This window comes from Trachypithecus francoisi, unplaced genomic scaffold (assembly GCF_009764315.1).
Source record: "Trachypithecus francoisi isolate TF-2019V2 unplaced genomic scaffold, Tfra_2.0 Lachesis_group3, whole genome shotgun sequence".
NCBI classification, from domain to species: domain Eukaryota; kingdom Metazoa; phylum Chordata; class Mammalia; order Primates; family Cercopithecidae; genus Trachypithecus; species Trachypithecus francoisi.
In genome coordinates, this window is record NW_022681468.1 from 48,676,672 (window position 1) to 48,702,902 (window position 26,231).

Sequence of the window (26,231 nt, forward strand, 5' to 3'; positions counted from 1 at the left end):
ATTTATAGCTACATAACATTTAAATAGATGTATATGTTACATAAATGATCTAAAATACAGACTATCAAAATGAACATATTAGTTTTCTTTAAATGTTTTTGTTCTAAAGTATCTTGTGAAAATTAACAATGTACTCATTCAATACAGAACAAGGAAGTTCCTATTCAACCTAGATATTTAAAAACAAAAAACACTTTTTCTCTCAGTGGAAATACTGACAGATTCTTAATCACAAAAGACTCAGAAGGAACAATTCTAATAAAAATTATCCTAACCATTGAGAAGAAGAAAAATATTAATAGTACGAATGAATCTAAGCAGAGGCATTATTTTAAATATTTCATAAAGACTAAAATAACAACAAATGTAATAATATAAAAATTTTGGAAAAGATCAAGTTATAATACTTGAATCTGAAAGTTTTTTCACATACAGATTAAAAGTAAACTTCTGAGTAATAGTTATACTAACTCTTATCCTTCTATAAATAATTAAAAGAGATTTAGAATTCAGCTAAAGGGTAGTATTATGACTTTAACACAAATAAAAATATTGGTCTCCAAAAATGACATTTGAAATTGTACCTATTCAAATTATATTTACATACAGAAATCATTTGTTTTATAATAAGACAAGCAAAAGTTTTTACAAGAAGTGTCTTAATTTGGTTTTTCCTTTTGCAGAAAGTGTAATTTGTATTTTTCACTATAATCCTCTTAGGTATAGGATACACGGAGTTAAGAATGAAGGAGACAGAAACATCAAAGACAAATGAGTCACCAGCATTCTAAACTAAGGACCAATGTTTTCAAAGCAGGGTAGCCTTCCCAACTAAGAAAGTTTTCTATCAGTGAAGTACCTGGGATCTAATTTGCCTACCTTTCCTACAGCCATAATGGAGCAGAGTGAAACCTTACTAAAACCACATCCCAAATTTATTTCCTTAGTTAATAACCTTATTTCAAAAAGTATACATGTTCATATTTAGAATATAATACAACTAGATATTAGCCCTGGACCTGACAGACAGCTGCCCATCAGCAATACTATGAGCAATTAAATGATATTTACCACTTACCAAAAGATGAACCTCATATTGTTGAATTAAACCGGCCCATCTGCATCTTCATAAAATGACAAACCTCATTAGTTCTGCCTAATCAGAGAATTGTGATAATGAACTGTCGACACCTTCACTCCATTGTATGAAACAAAACCAACTGCATTTAAGGGGTCAAATGCATATGAAATTATAATAAATTAAGAAAGTGAAATCACATGTGTTAGGGAAACCAAGCAACAAAAGATGTTTTTAATGCATGTACTTGAGCCATAAGAAATCTGTATCTCCAACTGTTCAAAATTAATTTTAACTAATCAACTACTTTACCTGAAAACGGTGAAAAAAAGTAACGATGCAGCTACTGCTCCAAATAAGCCACAGAGAAGATTGACGCGGTAGGCAATTGAACCAAAAGGAAACAGTGTAATTGCCAGTTTAGCCACCAGCGTGAACAAAGGATAGCCAGGAGGATGGGCAACCTACAGAAAAATTGGCAACAGTTAGAAGAAGGGTTTCATCTAGGAAAGGAAGAGTCACACAGGCCTTAATTGAAAAGCAGCCCTTTTCTCAGGCAACTATAAAGATTAGGCACCAATGACTAAATGTTTGAATAGTGGTTTTCTATTGTAATCCTCTAGTGGCAATACAAATAAATATTTTCTTTAGTGGATTTGGCAGCGTCTATCACATGGAGCGTCACCCAGAGAAAGGGTGACATATTTCATTGTCAGTTCTTAAGCAGTTTGTTCTCTGGGTTCACAGTACATTAGGGTCATTTAAAAGGCTATTGAAAAAAAGCAGGTTCTGAAATATCGTATTGGTTAGAAAGTTGAAAGACCACACTGCTATCGGATTACCACCATGCTGACAGTCGTAAGGTCTTGCCTAAAGGGATCATGCACCATAATAAAGTTTATTAAATAATAAACTTATTAAAACTGTTAACCCGATTTATTTTATTCTCCACAGCTTATACAAAATTTGGGGTGATAATAAGGCAGCTACTGTATATATAGTAAAGGCTTTGCTTTATAATTTAGTTTAATTGGATTTAAAACTTAAAGTAAATTGTCACGTACTGTACTTATAAGTTACTAAAAACTGGGGTTTGAAAATAAATTAATCTACTTTACTCCATGCTTAATTAAACTTTCTTAATTCCTAAAACTGTTAATGAGAGCATTGATTAAACAATAAAACTAATACTTACTCCAAGCTCATGTGCGGCTGTGATCAGTTCCCCTGTGAAAAAATAATGTAAAACCAATAATTACTATCAGAGAATGACACTCCTCCAAAGTTTTCAAAATCCAAATGCTTGCATTGGGGTTTTGCATTAATTTGACCGGATAAAACTGTAAATCTGTAGAGATTTAACAGCATGAAATAGTCTAAGAATATTTTCTCCCTTAGGTCTTATTGAACAAACTATCTTTGGTAGTCTTTAAGAAGTGGTCAGTGGAAATATAGGTAAATTCCGGTTTTTTAAAAATGCTTTTTTTCCCTCTTGAAAGTTGTATCCACTTGCAAATATATAAATACTGTTGGAGCCTTAGTGTAACATGCTTTGTTATCCCTCAATAAATTAGCACGAAAGTCTATAAAGATGTAATCTTACGATAACGTAAAATGTGCAGACATCTGAGGTTTGGACACTCCCTAAAATGTCCCATACTACCCTAAAACTGGCATTTGGATATCTTCTCCACATTAATTGCATTGGGTATCTTTAAACGATTTCCAAGTGTTTATTAACTGCAGGTTATTTTGGTAAGGTCTACTGTAAGACATTTTTTCAAACCATTAAATAATATTCTTTACATAGTCTTTTATAGTTCCTCACCATTAGTGACTATTTCTAAAATTATGATGCAGTAATGTAATGCTTATTTGTAAATCTTTTACGTATTCAGAGCACAAGGACTATTTCTGACTCAACCCTGAATGAATCAATATTGATGAATGACTCATGAAAGTTACTAATACCTATTAGGAAATATACTAATGTCCATTTCCTATCCTTTCATAGCTAGCAATACTTTGCTTCTAATTTCTGTCCCAGCTACAATTTAGACCTTTACTTTCTCTGGCCTGGACTATGGCAACAGACTTGACCAATCTTCTACTTCAATTCATGTTCATACTGAAATCACTTATAATCAACACCTGCCTTTCCCCCACCTACACACACACACACCCACACACCCACACACACACACACGGCTGGATTGCTTCCCTAGTCTAAAATTTCTCAATGGCTGCTCTCTGCTTACTGAATGAAGTTCACATTCCTCAGCATGATGTTCAAGCTTTCCATGGTTTCAAGGTCCCTTTTCTAGGCTTATATCCATGAAACCTACGTTCCCTCCAGTCAAATCTGATTACCCACTGTTTCTCTGGAGTGGTCCTCTTTTGCACCTCTTCTCACTCATTTTCTCACCCTGGAGTATTTTCCCTAGCATTCTCTCCCTAAATCCTTCAAAGCCTAGTTCAATTGCCACCTTCTCAGTAACACCTTTCCTTAGACACCTGCTTCCCCAGCCTCCCCATCAGAATTAATCACTTCTTCCTCCTCCATAGAACCTGCTTGAGTCTATTTAGCACTTCAGATTGCCTTATATTCTGGTTGGTTTTCATTTCTCTCTCCCACTAAGTTTAAAAACATTATCCTATCCATTTCACGATCCTGCCAAGATACCACCACTTCTCCCCTCCGGCCACACACAATCAATTCAAGCCATGCACACAGAGGTTAACAAAAAGACACATCACATTGTCATCCTTGCTACTAAGACACCCCTGTCTTAGGTGAGTGACTGCACCATGAAAGTGTTATAAGGGCACCTGAAGACAGATTAAGTCAATTACTTAAAGACATTTGTTAGATATTCAAGAGCACCTTAGAAACCAGCACATTTTATATCCTAAATGCTTCTTTTTAATTAGTTTATGGTCTCACAATGTCTCAAAGAACTGTTCCCTTTGTTAACTACTGCAAAGGATATGATTTTACAGTTTACTCCATAACGGATTAGCTCTGAAGTCCTTAGCTCCAAACTATTTTCATGGATTTTTTTTTGTTCTTGTATCTTTTTGTTACGAAGCCACCATAAGTTCAAAATTTCAAGGTCACTATTCATTCTCCTCCATTTAAAATGTATTCAGAATTATATTTAACATTAAGAAAAACAGCCTATTTTTCTCTAACTTCTTTTTACCATGGAAAAGTCAGTGTGCTGTTATTATTTCCTGGAGTTCTGTTGCTATAAAGATAAATCTGGAAAGTGACAAACTTCCATCAATTCTTATCAAATGTTAAACTAAAATAGAAATAGAAAAGATGCCCCCATTCTAAATGTATCTTTGATAAAGATCTCAAGGGAAATACTACTCTTAAATTCATTGTGATAAAGAGGAAGTGAACAGCAAAAAAAACCCTCAGAGCTTCCCGAGCCTTGGCTCTCTCCCAATCCTTTACACGAAGGGTTCCTCAGTTATGTCTACGTGCATCAGAATCTGCTTTCTAAAAATGAAGACTCCTTGCCCATACCTCTAAACTCCCTAATCTACTAAGACCCACTGGCACTGGGGGCTCAAGTGTCCCAGGTAATTCTGAAGTACGTTCCAGTTTGAGAACTACAGCTTTGTTGTCTGTAATACAAACTAATGGCAAGCCCAGAGTTGTCAGCGGATGCTTAACCTTTACAAAAACCAGCTCCCTTTATATCATACTTCTCAATATTAATTAGACTAGATTGTCACACATCACATCTGTTAAAGACAGTCTCATGTACAAACTAATTTAGTGAAGGCCAGCTTCCTACCCCCTCCCCGAAAAGCACCACGAGCACCCCTGCCCATAAATGAACTATGTGTGCCAAGTGGTACAAAGAATAATTTTGGCAAGACCACACAATGTGATGAATCTATGGAGTAAAATATAAGACTTATCAGGAAGAATACATGCTTTGTATTGGTTTTGAGATGTGTTCTGTTTATTGATGAAAATATAATTCATAAACAAATATTCAAGAATAGTACATTCAACATGTAAACACAATTATCAAATATAAGATTAAGCAAATTTTCCATATTGGCATATACTTGGAAAACAGTTTATCATGCCCAAAAATGAACATAAAAATATTAGAAGCAACCACTATTTAACATGAAACCAAACAAATTAGAAGCACCTAAAATTTGGTAACTCAAGGTGAATACACAACTTTATTCTTTTGGGAAAAAATAAAATACGGTATTAATAAAGGCAAGGCAATAAACATGATTTTAAATAGATTTTAAATATCACTACATATGTGATGATGGATTTAGAAAAGAATTTCACGAAATGTTTTGACGAAAAGTAGAGGTTAACGGGGCATATTCTAAAGTCAATATACTTGGGTTCTTTTCCTGACTACTCTGTGTGACTTTGGGCATAGCTTAGCCTTCGTTTTCTCATTTATAAAAGGAAAATAATGATCGCACCTACTTTTAAGGGTAGCTGAGGGGGTTAAAACAACAACCCATATAAAGCACTTGGAACAGTGTCTGGTGCATAGTAAGCGCTCAAGAAATGTCAGTTATTATAAATCTCACTCCCACCTTTCACACTCAACCAATCATAAGTAGCTGTCAATCTTTGTATTTTTTTACAGGTAACAGAACGACCTAACCTCTGAATAATGCCCTCCAGCATCAAAACTCTCACAACTATAAAGTTACTTCCATTATGAAATACAAATCTTGGAAACATGGTACAGAAACTCCCTACTACACGAATGAAACACTATCCGTATTTGTGCAATAGGACCCGAAAGAAGGTAACAATCTGAAGATGGAACATCAAGGATCTTCAATGTGGTAGGCAGCCCTAAATATGATCCCCACTAATCCCCAACTCCTGGTATTCTCACCTGTGTAATCCTCTCCCCCTTGAGTATGGGTTGGTTTACTGATGAACTTCCAGGAATAAAATGGAAAAGTGGTATATCACTCACAGTATTCGGCTACAAAATGACACAGAGGTGTCAGACAGAGAGGTATCCTCCATCTTTTTCTTGACAGAAGTCAGTTAACTTATGGAGACCCACACAGCAAAGAACTAGATGGCGTTTCTCCCCAAATTCAGCCTTGAAAAGACCGCAGCCCCCAACCCACAAGATGACAGTAAACTTGTTCTGAGTACCAGCAACTAGCTTAAACCGCCAGATTCCTGATTTACAGAAATGGGAGACGATAAACGTTTGCTGTTTAAGCTGCTCAATTTAAGGATAACTGGTCATGCAGCAAAAACTGCTTCTTCAGTCCACAGGTTCACCACCTGAAATTACAGCACCATTCTGACAAAATTCCTGGCCACGATATGGCATTACTGAATCCAAAATCAAAACATAGATCTTGTTTCTTGCCTCAAATATAAAACAATGTGATTTAACTGGCCAATGAGTCATGCTTTTCTTTTTCATAGAAACAGCCGCACCTGGCTTCCACCTTTTTAAGAGTTCTCCTGCAAATATTTTGCATGGCTAGTTCCTTCTCAATATCCAGGTTTCAACTAAAATATCACCTCTTCAGAGGTCTTTCCTGAATAGCCATTCGGAAGGACCCACTACTTAGCCCCACTCTCAATCACATTTCCCTCCTACTGTCTCCATAACTTATCACCAGTTTAATATGCTGTTTATTCATTAACTTGGGTATTGTCTAACCGCACTGGAACACTCGCAATTATCTGTTCGCCACTACTGTTCTTTTGTCTGAAACATAATAAGGACTCAGTGAGTAATATCTGTGGATTAAAAAAGAATGCAAATACTCAGGACCAGGAAAAAAGATCTGGGGAAGTGGAGAGGTCATTAAGCCCCACCAGGCGAAACCAACAATAAGCCCTATCTCGAAAGCCTGAGAACTAAAGAAACGAGAACCACAGGGATGGAAACAGAAGTGGGCTCTGGAACACACAATAGTGTCCTGTGCACAGGTGGGTGGATGGAGGTCCAGAGCTGACCAAACCCAATGCCAAGAGCGGGGGCCAGACCCAGCCCCCGCCCGTTCTGGGATCAGGGGAGAGGGACAGGAGGGGCAACCCTGCGAGTACTTTACCCGAGTCTCCCCCCGGCACCGAGGGGGGCAGCGTAAGGGTGAACACTGCGGCCACGGCGGCGAACACCGCGATGCCGCCGCGGATGCCCCCGGAGCGCCGCGTCCCCACTCGGACTGCCCGCCCCCGGGCCTGGCCCCTGCCGTCGCCATGGGGACTCATGGGCCAGTGGCGACCGAGGGAGAAGGACACGGCTGGCCCAAGGACTCGCTGCGACACAGGGTTCCCCAGCCGACAGGCGAGCGCAGCCTGTGCGGCAGCCACAGCGACTTCCGGGTCGAGCCTCCGCGGATTGGACCGCACCTTTCTCCGTCTGAGCGCGGGGAGGAGAAAATGCCAGGCCTCGCTTGAGCCAGGCCCTGGGAGTTTTCCAGCAGTGCACCACGCATTGGCGTTCACCTACTTATAATGTGATTTAAAGTTCCTAATCACCTGGAGAGCTTTCCCTTTTAAAAGCAAGCCTGGCCACAGGCCTACCGTCTCCATAGCTATTCCCCCCTTTTATACTGACTTGGTTGGGTCTGACAGAGACCAAAGCAGCGTCGAAAACCGCGAGCACGGAAGAGCTGCTCCTGCCCCCTACGGTGCGGGGTGGAACTGCACAAAAGGGCCATAATCAGCCAGGATCCCCTACCTGTGCTAAAACAAAGGGTGGTGTGTTTACTGTATGTGCAAAGTAAGTCAATAAATACATTAATCGCAATTATGTATTTATTACGATTTATTACGTTACTATGATTAATTACAATAAGTCTTTGTGCTACTTATTAAATCACTGAGTAATTTTGAGAGAGATTCGAATATGCTAGTCTTTTTTTTTTTCATTCCATAGCATGATGAAAACTCTGTAGATGAGTCGGGAAATTTGAGTTCCTGTATTCATGCAAATAACTCATACCATGATAAAGGTGTCTCCTAGTTTAATGAAGAGGAGTGTTTTGCTGGAGCTTTCGACACAACAAAGTGGGAAATGAAATTGAATCACAGTATTTTACAATGAGCTGTAACGCAAAAAAAGAATCGGGGCTGTTAATAGGACAACCACATAACAGTGCAATTAAGCTTTATAAGCTTATATTTTATGTTTTTAAAGCAATTATCCTGGAGTGGGAGGGGAGGAGGGCAATCCCCATAGAATGTATCTCAAAGACACACTGAAAACCAGTGACAATCTCAAATGTGTTACATGCAGTTTGATAGGGACACAGTGACTAAACTATAGAGTAATATATACCTACCTTGACGGTCATGGGACCAGCACACCTTAGTCTTTTCCAGGCACTTATACAATTTCCAACCTTTTCCAGGTACTTTCTCAGCTGTATTGTGAGTTCCTGGAGGAGAGGGGCTGTATGGTAGAGTGCTTCTAAAATGGCTGCCCAGATAGCCCTGCCTCCTCACTCACTTCCTGTATAATCTGCTCCGTTTATGTGTGAGCTTAACCTAAGGATTGGTTTCCATCAATACAATAAGGCAAAAGTGATGGATGTCAGTTTCAAGATTAGGTTATAAGAGACTAACTTGCGTCTTGCTGGCCCTCACTCTTGTCCTCTCACTTGTTCTCTCTGATGAAACCACCTACCATGGTGTAAGCTGCCCTGTGGAAAGTTCCGCATGGGAAGAAACTGAGTTGCCTCTAGTCAACAGCTGGCAAGAAACTGAGACCCTCAGTCCAACAACCTTAGAGGAACTGAATCTAGGAAACACCGTGTGAGGGAGCTAGAAGGTGGGTCCTTCCCCCACATAAGCCTTGAGGTAACTATAACTCCTGTCAAGACCTGGATTGCAGCCTGTGGATGACCCTGAAGCAGAGGACCTAACTAAGCCTCATCCAGACTGCTGTCCTACAGAAACTGCGAGATAATAAATGTTGTTTTAAGTTGATAAATACAGGGTAATGTCAGTTATCAGCAATAGATAACTAAGATAGGCTGTCTTATATTTCTTTGCTGAAAGAACATGCCAATGAGTAACATTGACTGGGTCAAGCATATACTTCTTTCCCTTTTTATGGATTTCACTTTTACTCATGAGTTTTATTTTACAATTTTTTATTTTGAAGGGGAATAATTCTTTGTCCATGTTTGGGAGGTAGAGATCAGAGCTGGAAGTAAAAATTTAGGAGTTTCTCGTGTAAGGATGATATAAATGACTAACTCGATAAGGGGATAGTGTAGAGAGAACAAGGCTGAGGTCTAATGTCAGCCCATATTCTCATTTAGGGAATGGTTGGAGAAGAGGAGAGAACAGTGGAAGGGAATGAGGCATCATCAGAGGTTAAAGAAGGAAAGTCAATGAAGTACATGGGGTCAGGATGTTACAGAGAGGTAAAGGACAATGAAGAAAGGCACATCTAGATTTTGTGAAGCGCAAGTGTATAAAACCTGGAGAATTATCTGTAAGCAAACTGATATAAATAAAACTTCAGATACAGAATTAGGCACCAGATATTGGAAGATGCCTGGACTAGAGAGGAACTGTGAAGCCCAAGCTTCATTCACTTCACAGTTATTTTCCTTTGAAGATTAAGAACTTCCAGTTCTCTGTGTCTGACTCTACCTCGCAGTAAGCATCTGACTATTCCTTCCTCTCCAGAAGTATTTTCTTTTCCGGCCTTCATTGATAGCACACTCTTTGGTTTTCCTTTTATCAATGGCCTCCCTGCCCTGGCTCTGCTTCTATCAGTCCTCTAAATGCTGGAGTATTCCTGGGCTGTTCTAGACTTTTCTCTCTTTCTGTCTTCTTTCCTGAGATGATCATATTTAAGCTTTAAAGGGCAACTATGGGGCAATATATCTCAAAAGTATATCTCCTCTGCTTCTCTTTAAGTGACTGATTATTTTAAAACACCCAACTGCCCCCCAACCTCTCAATTTCTATGTCTAAATAGCCTGTCAAACCTGATAGACTTTGTCTGATTTCCATCATATTTAAAATGATACCTGGCACAAAATTGGTGCTAAACAAATATTTATGTAATAAATGAATACATGAACAATCAGAGATCATTGGTGTATCCCTTAGGAAAATTGCATTCAGCTACTAGTGACAGATCCTGCTACAGTGTCTTAAACATTAAAACAATCATTCTCTTATGTAAAAGAAGTCAGAAGTCTGGAGGAAGTCAGTCTAACACTGGCTTGGCAACTCCCTGCTTCCACTAGGGACAAAGCTGAAGTCCTCATATCTTTCTGCACCATCCCACTCAGCTTACATTCTCAAGGTCATCTACTGATCCAAGTTGGCTGCTAATGCCCCAGACATTACTTCTGTTCTTGAGGAAGAAAAAGAAACGATGGAAAGAGAAAGGCCTGCTCCAGCTTTTTAAAAAAAGAATGCTCAAACAGGCCCTTCCATGCTATTCCACAATTTTGCTACATCTAATTGGCCAAAATTGAATGACAGGTCACTCCTAGGGGCAAAGGATGCTGTGAAATGGACTTTTCAGCTGGACAGTTTGCCCAGAATTCTATTACAAAGGAAGAAGGGGAGAATGGATACTGAGGGGCAACTAGTGGGCTCTGCATGGTTGGATTTGGTGACCTGGAGGTATTTGAACCTTGAAAGTTCAAGAGGTCAGCTTTAGTAGAGTAGTAGATATGGAAACGAGGTACTAGTGGGCTAAGAAGTGAACAAATGGAAGACATGAAAATAGAATACATTTGCAAAACGTTTGACAGTGAAGGGAAAGAGAGAAATAGCATGAAAATTCACAGGGATCAAAGTGTCAAATGAAGATTTTTGAGCATCTTGTTTTGTTTGTAACTCAAGGGAGTATTTGGAGAGAGATAGTAATAAAGTAAAGATGTACAGGTTATTGGAAAGAGTGGGACTGAGGAGGACAGAAGAGAAGGGTTGAAGATAGAAAATGTTAGAGATAAGGAGAGAGACTTCGTGATGTCTCTCTACACATGATGTGTAAACACGCGATGGTTGGACTTGATCCTGAGGTAGACTAATAAGACATACAACAAGTATTGATTTATTGTCTATGCTCTATATCATTCTATGATGGCTTAGAGTTAGCCACTATCATACACACCATTAAGCAGAAAAATATGTAAATAATTTGGGATTCATCCAGAGAAAGAGAACTAGTAGGAGATATATATGATACAATTTATTGCAAGGAATTGTCTTATGTAATTGTGAGGGCTGGCTAAGTAACTCTGAAACCCATAGCACAGGCTATCAGGAAGGGAAAACTGGAACTCTTGGGCATGGCAGAAAGCTGTCGTCCACAGGTGGAAGTTTTTCTTCATCAGGGGACCCACATCCCTGCTCTTAAGGCCTTTCAACTGATTGAATCAGGCCTACCAGATTATGATAATCTCATGGTTTTTAAGTCAACTGAGGCCAGGCATGGTGGCTTATGCCTGTAAACCCAGCACTTTGGGAGGCTGAAGTGAGAGAATCACTTGAGGTCAGGAGTTCAAGACTGGCCTGGCCAACATGGTGAAATCCCATCAATACTAAAAATCCAAAAAAAAAGCCAGGTGTGGTGGTGTATACCTGTAATTCCAGCTACTCAGGGGGCTGAGGCACGAGAATCGCTTGAACCTGGGAGGCAGAGGCTGCAGTAAGCCAAGATCATGCCACTACACTCCAGCCTGGGTGACAAAGCAAGACTCTGCTTGGAGAAAAAAAAAAAAGTCAACTGATTATGAACTTTAGTCATATCTACAAAATACCATCACAGCAACACCAAGATTTGTGTTTGACTGAAAAACAGGAATGTAGCCAAGCCAAGCTGACACATTCAAAAAACATCACAGAGGCCAGAGAGCACTGAATTAGACATAGAACATCAGATTGATGGAAAGTAAATACATAGATCCGTGGCCCTATGGTACCCTAAATTTGGCTCTGGGAGTCTTCCTGGGATTTATGGCCAGCATCTAGCTTCTATTGAAACCAAGGAGGTGGCTCCTCCTTATTGCTGAGCAGAGGGGGACATTCCACCTACCCACTGGGTCTCTACTGCTGCCTCCCTGCTGCGAGGTGAAGGAGTGCCTCACTGTTTCACTTATGGTTTCCACTAGCACCACATCTCCCTACCCACATGGTTACGGGGCTAGGGAGATGGCCTCCTTTTCCTTGGACAGTGGTGAAAGTCCTGACTCTCACTAGGCTCCGTCTGATACTACCCCAGAAGGGAGGGAGAGGGGGACCTCATTATTTCTGGGTAGGGGTGGAAGTCTAAGATTCCCATGTGGTCTCCACTGCCGTCATGGAGAAGTGGGATCTCATTACCACCCAACCAGAATGAAAGTTCTGGCTTCTCCCTTTGCCTTCTTTGACATGACCCTGGTGGTATGTGGAGGCACCCGGAGAGGGTAGAAGTCTAGGCTGCCCACTCAGCCTTCCTCATGGTTTATTCTTTGGGTTTGGCTACAGTAGAGTGATTGTTTTCTAAATGTATCTGTCTTGCAAAAAAAATACCTGTTTCATCTTTCTGAAAGCAAAAGTCACTCCTCTTTGTTTTATTCTTTCTGAGCATTCAGAGTAGCTTCACAGACATTAATGCACTGAAATTCACCTAAAAATTACAATTTAGATGTCTAATTCCCCTACACCCCACTTGATACAGTCAATGTCTTCATATTTCTAATATCAGTGAAATTTAAGGTTAGAAACTTTAGACTAGAAATTAGATACCTAGAATGCTATCCAGTAATCCATCTACTATAGGAAAATACAAGAGATACAAATACCCCTGTCAAATGCCTCAGAAAAGTAATTTTAAACATATAAATGTGTTAGTAACCAAAGGAATTTGAAATAAAAATAAAGGAATGCCATTTCTACCTTTCCAACTGTCAAAGGTATTTAATAAATATGGGGGATTGGTGATAAAGGAATTTGGTATAATATTTTAGAGATCAATTTATCTATGTATATCAAAAATTTGTGAAGATATTAATATAATTTGACCTAGAATTAATTGTAAGTAAATATCTGAATATGTCTTTAACTTTACTAGTAATCAGAGAAATACAAATGAAAACCACAATGAGATACTACACACCTACTAGGTTTGCAAAAGTTAAAGTCTAACTATATATGATGTTGGCAAGTGTGTGGAACAACAGAAATGTTACCAGGAGTTGGAAACCACTTCCAACCACTTGGAAAACAGACATGTCTAGTGGAGTCAAAGGTGTCTGGAGTCTACCACTCAGTAATTCCACTCCAGGTTTATACCTAGAGAAGCCAGGAGACACATACAACATGTCCATAGCAGTGTTGTTCATAATAGCCCCCATACAGGAACAGCCTCAAACATCTATCGACGGCAGACTAGAGCAATAAATCCTCTCATATTCATACAATAAAATAGTATACAAAAAAGAGAATGAACAAACTATAGGTAGCTACCATGAAACTATCTGGGTGATTCTCACAAATAAAATATTGGGCAAAAGGAACAAGTTATGATAGTACACGTGTGGAATGATTATTTATTTATTTATTTATTTATGAGATGGAGTTTCACTCTTGTTCCCCAAGCTGGAGTGCAATGGCATGGTCTCGGCTCACTGCAACCTCCATCTCCTGGGTTTAAGTGATTCTTCTGCTTCAGACTCCCAAGTAGCTGGGATTACAGGTGTGTGCCACAACACGTGGCTAATTTCGTATTTTTAGTAGAGATAGGGTTTCACCATGTTGGCCAGGCTGGTCTTGAACTCCTGACCTCAGGTGATCCACCTGCCTCAGCCTCCCAAAGTGCTGGGATTAGAGGCGTGAGCCATAGTGAAACTAAACTATATTATTTAGATATACATTGTGTATATATAATATTATATATGCTATATATGCACAATGTATATCTGAACAATAGGTATACATTGAAAAAGTGTATACGATATCATATCTCTCTCTATATATATCTCCATAGGTTTTAAAACTATAAAGAAACTAAAATCAAGGTTGCAGGTGTTGGGTTAAGGGTACCTCTGCAGGTAAGTGGGAGCTATGATGGGAGAGGGGTACATATGGGCTTCGGTGTACTGTCAATATTTCTGTTCTTGATTTGGGTGGTGGTCACATGGGTGTATTCTTCATAATCATTCTTTAAACCATTTAAAAATGCTTTGTGCACGCTTCTATCTATATATCACGTATTTTTAAAAATAGCTAGGGAGGAAGATTCTGGAGTTATCTAATGGACAGTATTGTGATGAATACTTTTCTTTCTTTCTTTCTTTTTTGAGACAGGATCTTGCTCTGTCACCCAGGTTGGAATGTGGTGGCGTGATCATGGCTCACTGCAACCTCGGCCTCCCCAGGCTCAAGTGATCCTTCCACCTCAGCCTCCCCAGTAGCTGGGACTACAGACACATGCCACCACACCCTGCTAAATTTTGTATTTTTTTGTAGAGACAGGATTTCTCCATGTTGCCCAGGCTGGTCTCGAACTCCTAAGCTCAAGTATTCCACTCGCCTTGGCCTCCCAAAGGGCTGGGATTACAGATATGAGCCACTAAGCCTCGCCTGTAATGAATACTAACCAGAATATTTCCCTGAGTTGACATGAAAAAACTCATAAATTTTCTTGCATTTTTTTAGTGCCATTTAATATAAGTGATTCTGTGGAAGTGCCTTCTACTCAAGGAAAGTAGATTTCAGCATGAAAGTAAATTTTCTTTCTTTCTTTCTTTTTTTTTTTTTTTGAGATGGAGTCTTGCTCTGTTGCCCAGGCTGGAGTGCAGTGGCCGGATCTCAGCTCACTGCAAGCTCCGCCTCCCGGGTTTACACCATTCTCCTGCCTCAGCCTCCCGAGTAGCTGGGACTACAGGCGCCCGCCACCTCGCCCAGCTAGTTTTTTGTATTTTTTAGTAGAGACGGGGTTTCACCATGTTAGCCAGGATGGTCTCGATCTCCTGACCTCGTGATCCGCCCGTCTCGGCCTCCCCAAGTGCTGGGATTACAGGCTTGAGCCACCGTGCCCGGCCGAAAGTAAATTTTCTTTCAAAAATTCCTTGTGGTAATCTAACGTAATGGAGTACTAAACTCTCTCCTAAAACCAATTTACTTTTCAGACACAAACTTTATAAATTCTTTCCAGATCTTTGGCAAAAAAACAAAAACAAAAGCCAAAAAAACACTCAGTTTTATAGTCTGATGATTGTCAGTAATCTTCACAGTTTTAGTAAACCCATTTTTTTCTAAACAAAACTCTAAGGCATCACATGAAGAGAAATATTATTTAAAGGCACAAAAGTGAACAATCAGTAAGTTAAAATAACAACTATGAAAATTAGAAGTGAAGGTGAGGATAGTGGCAATGAACTCTGGCTCTGGCACTAGGGAGTCAATAAATAATGTCTTTTTTTTTTTTTTTTTAAGAGAGAAAGTTTCACTTTATCATCCAGGCTGTAGTGCAGTGGTGCCATCTTGGGTCACTGCAACCTCTACCTCCTGGATTCAAGCGATTCTCCTGTCTCAGCCTCCCAAGTATCTGGGGTTACAGGTGCCCCCACCACGCCTGGCTAATTTTTGTGTTTCTAGAAGAGACAGGGTTTCACCATGTTGGCCAGGTTGGTCTGGAACTCCTGACCTCAGGTTATCCACCTGCCTCGGCCTTCCAAAGTGCTGGGATTACAGATGTGGGCCACTGCACCCAACCTAATAAATAACGTCTTATATTGATAAATCAAGAGATAAATAGCACTGGGGCGCTAGAGGTCTATTGTTTAGGGAGTTAATTCTGAGTAGAACTAAAGTCATGAAAAGTTAAAAGTGGTTGCCCCTGAGAAAAGAGGACTAGTGGAGAAGCAGAGAAGGATGGGAGATATTGCTTACATTATAAATTGCTCTGTATTCTTATATGTTTTGCCATGTGCATTGTATTACTTTGATAAAGAATAGTATGGCCAGGCACCAGTGGCTCATACCTGTAATCCCAACACTTCTGAGAAGCTGAGGCAGGCAGATCATTTGAGGCCAGGAGTTCAAAACCAGCCTGGCCAATACAGTGAAACCCCATCTCTACTAAAAATACAAAAATTAGCGGGGCGTGATAGCATATGCTTGTAATCCCAGCTACTCGGGAGGCTGAGGCATGAGAATCACTTGAAACCGAGAGGTGGAGGTTGCGGTGAGCCGAGATTATACCACTGCACTCCAGCTTGGGTGACAGAGTGAGACTCCATTTCCAAAAAAAAAAAAGAAAGAATGAAAAAAAAAAGAAGAGTAAAATATTTGTAAATAAGCAAATAAGAAGGAAAAAAGCCAAACTACAGCTCTCTTGAATTAGACATTATAATGCATGTGAAAAACCTGAAACAGTAGGAGCTACAAAAATGTTTGCCCTAAATGAGTTTTCTCCTGTTTAAATTACATTTAAAAATCCTCTTATTTAATCATTGTATTTTACGTTCTAAATATAATTTTTTCTACATTAGAGAAATTAAATGTTGATAAAGTATTTCAAAAATCTTTGTTCCAGTTACCTGTTATTATGTTAAAACTATCCCCCTGGTGGCATATAACAACCATTTAATATGTCTTATAATTTTATGGGTGCAAAATGTATACAGGGCTCAGCTAGGAGATTCTTCTGTTTCGTGTAGCATTGACTGGGGTCACTGGATGGTATTCAGCTGGCAGATAGGCCAGTCTGGGAAATCCAAAATGCCTTTATTACATGCCTGATGCCTTGGTTGGGATGGCTGGAATGCTGGGCTCAGCTGAGACTTTTGATCTGGATGGTCCCATGTGGCTTCTGCAACATTGCAGTCTCAGAGTAGTTGAACTAAGTTTCCAGAGTTATAAGAAGCCTAGGCAGAAGCTGCAAGGTTTTTATGTCTTAGGCTTAGAAGACACAGAATATTGCTTCTGCTGTATTCTCTAGATCAGGTAAGTCAGTAAAGCCAGCCCAGATTCAAGGGGAGGGGAATTTGACTTTACCTCTCAAACGTAAAGAATTTGCAGCTATCTTTAATCTATACATCCCCCAACAAGACGTATGATACAAAAATAAAAAATATATATGGGGCAAATATTTTTTTTTCTGCCTGAAGGGGGAAACAACCATATGTGAATCAGGATTGTGGGAAAATTCAAATAGTTAACTCAATATGCAGTTTGGAAAATAAATATTGTTTGGCCTCAACACTAAAGAGTCTTCTAACAAATATTAAGGTAATACTTTTTCAAAATCTGATGCAGCTAATATTTGAATTATTTAATTAGAGTTTTAAAAGGTTTGTGTTATTTTCAAAATCTTTTTGTTCTATTTCAAGTTCAAAGAATTAAGTTTTTACATTTAGTAAGAAAATGATAGTAAAATCTATCTATCAGATGGAAAATGAATATTGAATACTAGGACTGTGAATGCATTCAAGTACCTAGCACAGTACCTAGAACATAGTAAGTACCGGGAATGATTTGAAGATTGTAGAAGGGACAGAGAGGATATCTCACCTTGCTAACTGCTTTCAGAAAAGATTACATCTAAACTACCCCAACCCTAAGGAAAGTCTCTCCTAACCCAGACCCAAGATACAAACCAAATGACAAAGGAAATGTAAGAGGTATATAATTATAAATGGTAATTTAGAAGGTGATTATGGAACTTATAAAATATTAAGCATTTTCATAATCATTCAGGGAGCAGCCTGTATTCAAATCCTGGCTCTACTAATTATCACTGTGATCTTGAAAGTTCTTAAACTACCTGGCCTCCATATGACTCATCTGAAAAATGAGAATGATGACAGTGCCATCCTCTTAAGTTTTATGTGAAGATTAAATAAAATAACCACCACCACAACAACAAAAACAGAACTTGGCCCAAACACAATAAATATTAACTGTTATCTAACATTTAGAAGAAATTCTATAGGCTATTATCTGAAAATAGGGCAAGTAAAATTGATACTCTTCTACTTCCATTTCAAAGGTAATTAGTTAGAACTGAAAATATATGAGACAGATAAACTATCCATTTGCAACCAGGACGTGATCTGGGAAGCTTTGTGCTCCCTAGAGACTTAGCCTTGGATAAAAACTTCAATTCCGTGGTTTGTGCAAGTCCAAACCCCTTCCCAATATTTCCAGGAAATCTTGCTGCCTTGTTCTACTCATCTCTAGCTCTTCAACTATTCTGCATCAGCACAAACTTAGTCCTTTCTTCAGTTTCCAGAAAAACTCACTGGTTCCGGCCGGGCGCAGTGGCTCACGCCTGTAACCCCAGCACTTTGGGAGGCCGAGGCGGGCGGATCATGAGGTCAGGAGATCGAGACCATCCTGACTAACACGGTGAAACCCCATCTCTACTAAAAATACAAAAAATTAGCCAGGCGTGGTGGCAGGCGCCTGTAGTCCCAGCTACAGGGAGGCTGAGGCAGGAGAATGGCGTGAACCCGGGAGGCGGAGCTTGCAGTGAGCCGAGACCGCGCCACTGTACTCCAGCCTGGGTGAAACAGCGAGACGCTATCTCAAAAAAAAAAAAAAAAGAAAAAAGAAAAAAAAGAAACCCACTGGTTCCAAACAAGCTGATTTCCTGACTTCTAAGAGAATAGAAAGAAGAGTGTTCAACCAACAACCATCTCCCCAGGTTCCTGCTCACTCTCCCCCTGATTTCTCCTTCTCCCAAACTTGCCCTTGCAAACTCTTTCTTCTCCTCTCTTCTGCACATCGTGTTAGCTTACCTTAGGGTAAGCTATCTCTAAACTACCTTGGATGACCCAACATCATCAAGGTATTTAGTTAGTATACTAAAGGACCTTCCATGTAACAGGATTTATGTGCTCCGGATCACAGACGTAGTTAATGATCCAGTACTTGACTCCTGCTCTAGTACATGTTCTTCTATCTCATGTTTCCTGCATTGATGTTGTCAAGATTTGAAGAAAAATAACCAAGGGATAGACAGGTGTATAACATCTTGATGAGTTTAAAGTAGTTGATAAAATGAATAGTTTCATGCATATGCATACAAATGGCAGTTCCGCATATAATTAAAGTTTGCCTGCTATGGGCTATGCAGTGAGTGGTCTCTGTGCGTATAGCAATGGAGTTCCTGGATGGTGCACTTTGAACATCAATAATCCAAGACCCCAGTGGCCAGTGTTGCTGTATGCTAATGCTCTCTCCTTCTCCCTGACCTGAAATTCTTATGATTCGAGTCATTCAGCCACACTAAACACTAAAGTTAGAAATGTCTCCAGAAGTGTCAGTTTGCTTGTGATTATCTAATCTTGGAAGTTGGAAAGAAAAAAAAAAACATAATAGGTGTCAGACTGTATTTTAAGGATTTTCTAAGACTAATACTTTCCTACCCCTTTAGAAAAGAGCCACACTAATTGTTGGGATTTGGAAGAAGGCAAATATTGGCTCAAAAATGTTTCAAGAGTCAAAAGACAAGTTAGTGTTTTCACAACCAATTGGAAGAGTGTCAAAGTTAAATTTATCTTCCTAAGGTAAGACAGATCCTTTTTCATTTGCCTAGGTCTTAGGAGTGAATAAGTGAAGGAGAAGCCCTTTACTTCTCACATAACAGACCCCAGTGGGAAACTGCCTTTTCTCTGAAAAATGGGAGTGCCAATAAGAATGGGAATGCAAATGGAGTAGGGAGAGGAAAATACTTCAGTATGTGGGGGACCCACATATGCCAAGACTTCTGGGACTGGTACCATGTATATTAGATGATGCCATAGATCCATCCCTACTGTTTGCATCTCCCCACGTGGGAAAAGTGAGATGCCAACAGTTGAGTCCTCATCTTGGAAGGATATCACGAGCAAGTCCACAGTAAACCATATGCTGAAATGAAGACTGTCTGAACATGCAAGACTTCTATCAGGCATTCGAAAGAGAATGGCAAACTGGTCAGGTAATGCCATCCCTAGTGTTTTATTTTTCCACAAACCTAATAAAAGGGCTTTGTTTCTCTGTGGTAATGCCTCATGTTGAGTATGTTATTCTGTTGAACCATGTGGTTGGGCTCAGCACATCTGGAATAAGCAGATTATAAATCAGTGGAGGTAGTCCAGGGGACCATTTTGCAAATGTTACTAAGATTCAAATATACTTCCCAAGGGACACATGAGAATTTTCTTCCCTGTGTACATGAATAAAGACAGGTTTAATAGGTTTTAGAGACTTTATCTTGAAAAGCAATGTCTTAGACACAAGAGAAGTACATAGAGCACACGTATTTATAGAAGGGGAAGGTCTCAAGAGCAGCAGGAGTGGGAACAGGGAAGGAGCAGGCAGCACGCATGGGCTGCAGGAAACTGTCATGAGCAAGAAGATGGTTCTCCCATCAGAATTCCCTCTTGCTAGAGCCCACCAGCATGGAGTGCCTGGACTACCAGGAGCTATGCTCCTTTCACGACTGTAGGGTAATAGTTATGTTTATGGTCTTTGGAGTTAGACTTCGAGTTCAACTCCCATCTACATCACTCACTGGTTGGGCAAGTTACTTCACTTACCTTATTTTCCCCCATCTATTAAATGGAGATATCATGAGAATTAAATAAAAATAATCTAGAGTCAGAGTTTAGCACCCAGCCTAGCACAGAGTAAGCACTCAACAAATGTGGGTTATTGTTATTATTCACTTTAGAAGTATCTATTGAGTGTACTGGGTTCCAGGCTCTGTGCACTGGTAAACAATTACAAGTATGGCATGCGTTATTTCTCTCCTCCCAGAGCTCACAGACCAGCGGGAGATACAATACGCAATCTGGCAATGACAACATTGTATTAAAAAGGGGTATGATTGGGAAAATGCAGGGTGTTATGGGATCACGGTGGCTTCAAAGAAGCTGAGACTTGAAGTAGAACAGGAGTTCACCAGGTGAGGGCTGCTGGGGGAAGAAAGAAAGGGTAGCGCACATGAAGACCTAGAGTTAAAGAGGAATGGTGCACTGAAGCCAGTAGGTCTGTGGGCCTTATGTGCCGAGGACAGGGTAGGCAGTCAAGGATGATGCTGAGGGCATGGGTTGTAAGAGGACACATTATGCAGAGATGGTAACTCAGGTGGAGGAGACAGGAATTTTAATTCACACCACAAGGACACATTGGCTTTACTTTAATAAGCCAGATTTAATCTGTTTTGAATCCATGTCCCACTTGGTTGTCAGAATATTCACTCAGTCATTACTGGGGCTCCTTTCTTCTCCAGCCCCACCCCACGAGGTTCATATGTGAGTCTTGGGAGCTTACACAGCCACAGCATTCTGAGCTTAATCTGCACAGTGGCCTATGCTGATGTGCTCATTGTCCACATCCACATGGTCTCTTGAAAGCAGGTGCAAGCAACACCAGTGCCACGTTTGAGCCTGCAGAGGTTTCCCCACTCTGGATACCAAAGACATGGCTCTCTGTGAACAGCACTGTCCTAGTTCCCATTAATCCACTTCACCATCTTCCATCAGTCCTTAGTCTGAAGTGTTACTAACAAGTGACTCAGGGCCTCTATCTGATTGAAAACCTTTCAGAAACTCATCTCTTAACTCTGGAAATCTCTCTCAGCCCTCTAGTTTGTCTACTTCTGTCACTCTTAAACACTCAGCTCTTGACCCCTTCCTCTCCTTCTCTGGGACAAGCTAACATCCATGAGCCCAAAGGTCACAAATAAAATCTGGGACAGGAGTTATCTTCTTCCTGGTAAACTCTCCTTTCAGTTCTCTAACACGGACTCCAAGAAAACACACAAATCTGACTACTTTCTTGGGATGGGGGAAGGAAAAATATCTAGAGCAGCAAAAATGACACTCAAAACAAAACCCATCTTGTCACATGTTATTCTAAAACCTTTATCCGGAAACACATTAGGGAACATTTAAAGGGTTCTATGATTTGCATTTCAGAAAGTTCACTGTGGCTACAGAGTGGAGAGGAAGAGGTGGGTTACAGTAGAGGCAGGGAAAGTGATTAGAAATAACCATCCCAGCAATCTAGGTAAGAGTTGACTTTGGTCCTATACAGGGTAATGTTAATGGAAATGAAGAAAAACAAAATGAAACACAGTATAATATTCATATTTAAATACAGTTCCTTGCTTTTCCAGGCAATTTTCTGATTTACTAACTTTTTTTAATCTGCCACTTCCTTCTAGGCTCATTTTTCTTTTTTTCTGAAATATATCTTTTAGTAGTTTCTGAATCTCTGTATATCTGAACTTGTTTCTTCTTTATATTGATTTTGATTTTGAATGATTTAGCTGGGTGTAGAATTTTAGATTCATTATTTTCCCCCTCAGTACTTTTCTCTTTTCTTCTTCTCTTTTTTTTTTTAGACGCAGTCTTGTTCTGTCACCCAAACTGGAGTATAGTGGTACCATCTTGGCTCACTGCAACTTCTGCCTTCTGGGTTCAAGTGATTCTCCTGCCTTAGCCTCCCGAGTAGCTGAGATTACAGGTGCCCACTACCACACCCAGCTAATTTTTATGTTTTTAGTAGGGGCAGGGTTTCACCATGTTGGCCAGGGTGGTCTCGAACTCCTGACCTCAGGTGATCCACCCGCCTCAGCCTCCCAAAGTGCTGGGATTACAGGCATAAGCCACTGTGCCCAGCCCCTTAGTGCTTTTTCTTTACTCTATTTTCTTTTCCCCATGGAATCTATTGATGAGAAATCTGTTATCAATCAAATTGTCATTCCCTTAGCTATTTTGCCTTTTCACTGTGGCAGCTTTTAGGATTTTTTTTCACTTTGTCTTTATTGTTTTAAAATTTTTCTGTAATGTATCTGAGTATAGATCTTTTTTAATTTATTCTGTTTGGTACTCATTTGTTCTTTTCAACTTGAAGATTCGAATCTTCTTTTAGTTTTAGAAAATTGTCAGCCATTATCTTTTCAAAGATTGTTTCTCTATCATACCATCTTTCCTTCTCTTCTGGAACTCTGGGCATTTCCTTGTTTCTACATCTGTTGTGTATTCCCTATTTCTTATCTCTCTGAACTACATTTTAAGAGATTTAGTTATTTCTTTCAGTGTGCTTATATTCTCTTCAGTTATTAACCAGCTAGCCTATCTAATGAATTTTTTAGTGGTATAATAATCAACTGTATTTTTCACTTTCATGAGTTCCAGTTTCTTCTTATTCTTCACTTTTCTAATTCTTACTTCATAATTGAATTATATGTTGTGCATATGAAATTGCACATTCTTTCTTATAACTTCCAATTTTTGTTGTATTATTGCTATTTTCTTCTTAATGTCTTAAGGATTGCTCTATTGTATTTATTTCCTCAGGTGTGAATTTTCCCATTTGTTAGATCTGTTAATTCTATTTTATGCCATTAGATCTTCTTTGGCCTTAAGATTATTGCTTGAATGCATATTTTCTACTGTATTTTTTCCCACATTTACTCTGAGGCTATATAATGGTTGCTCCTACTTCAACACTAAAGGATGCACAAGTAGGTCTTAACAGCTCAGCCTGGGGTTCTCATCATAAGTAATATTGCATGGCAGGTCCCAAGTCCTGACCTCATTTTGTGACTCATCATCTGTCCCTGGAAGTTTCATTTCCTCCCCCCATCCTTCCCTTCCTTCTCTCCTTCCTTTTTGTCCTTTCTTACTTTTTATTATAAAAATGTTCAAACATACATAGAACTAGTGTAAGTAGTATAATGAGCCTCTGGTACCTATTACCCAGCTTTAACACTTATCAGTATATGCCTAATCTTGTTTCATTTATACCGCTCTCCTTTCTACCTCGCTGGATTATTTTAAAGAAAATCCCAGACATCGTATCATTTTATCCATGAATGTTTCAGTATCTATGTCTCAGAGGTATTCTTTAAAAACACATACCCATAATGCGATTATGACATGCAAAAATTAGTAATATATATATATATATTTTTGGAGACAGAGTTTCACTCTTGTCACCCAGGCTGGAGTGCAGTGGTGTGATCTTGGCTCACTGCAACCTCTGCCTCCTAGGTTCAAGCAATTCCCCTGCCTCAATCTCCTGAGTAGCTGGGATTACAGGCGCCCACCACAATGCCCGGCTAATTTCTTGTATTTTTAGTGGAGACGGGGTTTTACCATGTTGGGCAGGCTGATCTTGAACTCCTGATCTTGTGATCTGCCCACCTCAGCCTCCCAAAGTGCTGGGATTACAGGCATGAGCCACCACGCCTAGCCAAATTAGTAATTTTTTAATATTACTAAGCTGTTAGTGTTAAATGTCCCTGATTATTTCAAAAATATTTTTGTAGCAGTTTTGCTTCCATTAAAGTTCACATAAGCTGCCATTGGCAGGGTATGGTGCCTCACACCTGTTATCCCAGAACTTCGAGAGGCCAAGGTAGGAGGATCACTTGAGTCCACGAGTTCAAGACCAACCTGGGCACCATAAGGAGACCCTGTCTGTACAAAAAAATTTTTTTAAATTAGCCAGGCATGGTGGCACAAGCCTGTGGTCCCAGCTACTTGGGAAGCTGAGATGGGAGGATTGCTTGAGTCCGGTAGGTTGAGGCTGCAGTGAGTCATGATCACACCACTGTACTCCAGCCTTCATGACAGAGCGAGATCCTGTTGAAAAAGAAGAAAAAAAAAGATGCAGACATTGCCTTTGGCTCATATGTCTTGTAAGTCTTCTTTAATCTATAACATTTCTTCCTCCAGAATACAGGGATGAGAGAATATACAGGACAAGAGAAGAAACTACATTGTTTATCCTGGATAATTTCCCACATTCTGTTTTTCGTTGATTGCATCCATGTGCTATCACTTAACATTTATGGATCTATTGCTTCAATAATGCTCTGTAAGAAAACACCACAAAACCTGAACGGCATACAACAATAAGGATTTATTACTGCTCATGCATCTGGGGAAATTGGCAAGGTGACTTTGCTGATCTTGGCTAAACTTGCTTGCCTGTCTGAGGGTCAGTTGGCTAGCTCCCAGCTGGGATAGGATGATCTTGGCTAGGAGGACTGGGGTGACTGAATTCTCTTCTATGTATCTCTCATCTTCCATTAAATTAGCACAACCATGTCCTTCTCATGGTGATGACAGAAGCCAGAACACAAAGATTGCTAGGGTTAAAGACACAGGAGTCAGCAAGGCCTCACATGAGGGATCTCTGTTTTTTTGGTTTTTTTGTTTTGTTTGTTTTTTGTTTTTTGAGACAGAGTCTTGCTCTGTCACGCAGGCTGGAGTCCAGTGGTGCCATCTTGGCTCACTGCAACCTCCGCCTCCCAGTTCAAGCGATTTTCAAGCGTTATTCCTGCCTCCACCTCCCAAGTAGCTGGGACTACAGGCGTGTGCCACCACGCCCGCCTAATTTTTGCATTTTTAGTAGATACGGGGTTTCACCATATTGGCCAGGCTGGTCTGAAACTCCTGAACTTGTGATCTGCCCGCCTCAGTCTCCCAAAGTGCTGGGATTACAGGCATGAGCTAGTGAGCCCATCCCCTAGGATCTCTTAGAAGACGGCTGAAACAGAAAGAATCCAAGTCCTGAGGGAAATGGGTGACTGGAGAATGTAGTAAGCTGGAGTCTCAGAGAACACTGCAGAGTCCACCAATAATTGGACCACAGGATAAAAGAATAGTCACAGCATATAAAGCAATAATCCAGATTCTGTCCTAAATAAAAAGTGGATCAGAATCAGGACGAACGCATGGCAAATTTTCTGTAGATTAATATTTATTGCATTCCTACTAATGCTAAGTACTTCATCAAACACATTACATAAATTATATTATAGTGGATGAGACCATGAATTCTGGGCCTGCGTGGGTCTGAGACCTATCTCCACCAGTGAAATGAGTTAATAGGCCCACAATACTTAGAAAAATGCCTGCCGCAAAGTTAGCACTCAAAAATCTTAGCTGTTACACATGATCTCATTTTACATTCCCAGTAACCCTGTAAGATAGAAAAATATTGACTGGGCACAGTGGCTCACGCCTGTAATCCCAGCACTTTGGGAGGCCGAGGCAGGTGGATCACCTGAGGTCAGGAGTTTGAGACCAGCCTGGCCAACATGATGAAACTCCATCTCTACTAAAAATACAAAAAGTATCCAGGTGTGATGGCGAGTACCTGTAATCCTAGCTACTTGAGAGGCTGAGGCAGGAGAATCGC

At 40.0% G+C, this 26,231-nt stretch overlaps 1 protein-coding gene across 3 annotated transcripts in view; it reads right to left on the reverse strand.

Annotated features, from left to right (window-relative positions):
- TMEM260 (transmembrane protein 260) overlaps window positions 1-26,231 on the reverse strand; it is a 326,427-nt gene that overhangs the window by 56,936 nt on the left and 243,260 nt on the right. For 2 of the 3 annotated variants that reach the window (XR_004431595.1, XM_033187933.1), the window contains exons 3-4: window positions 2,274-2,305; window positions 1,391-1,542 (exon numbers count right to left, since the gene is read on the reverse strand). Coding sequence is in view for 2 of the 3 variants with exons in the window: in XM_033187933.1 (XP_033043824.1) it covers window positions 1,391-1,542; window positions 2,274-2,305 (184 nt within the window). In the remaining variant the exon portion in view is untranslated. Of the gene's footprint in view, window positions 1-1,390; window positions 1,543-2,273; window positions 2,306-7,168; window positions 7,461-26,231 lie in introns of those variants that run through there. The other variant, XM_033187934.1, reaches the window with a different exon arrangement.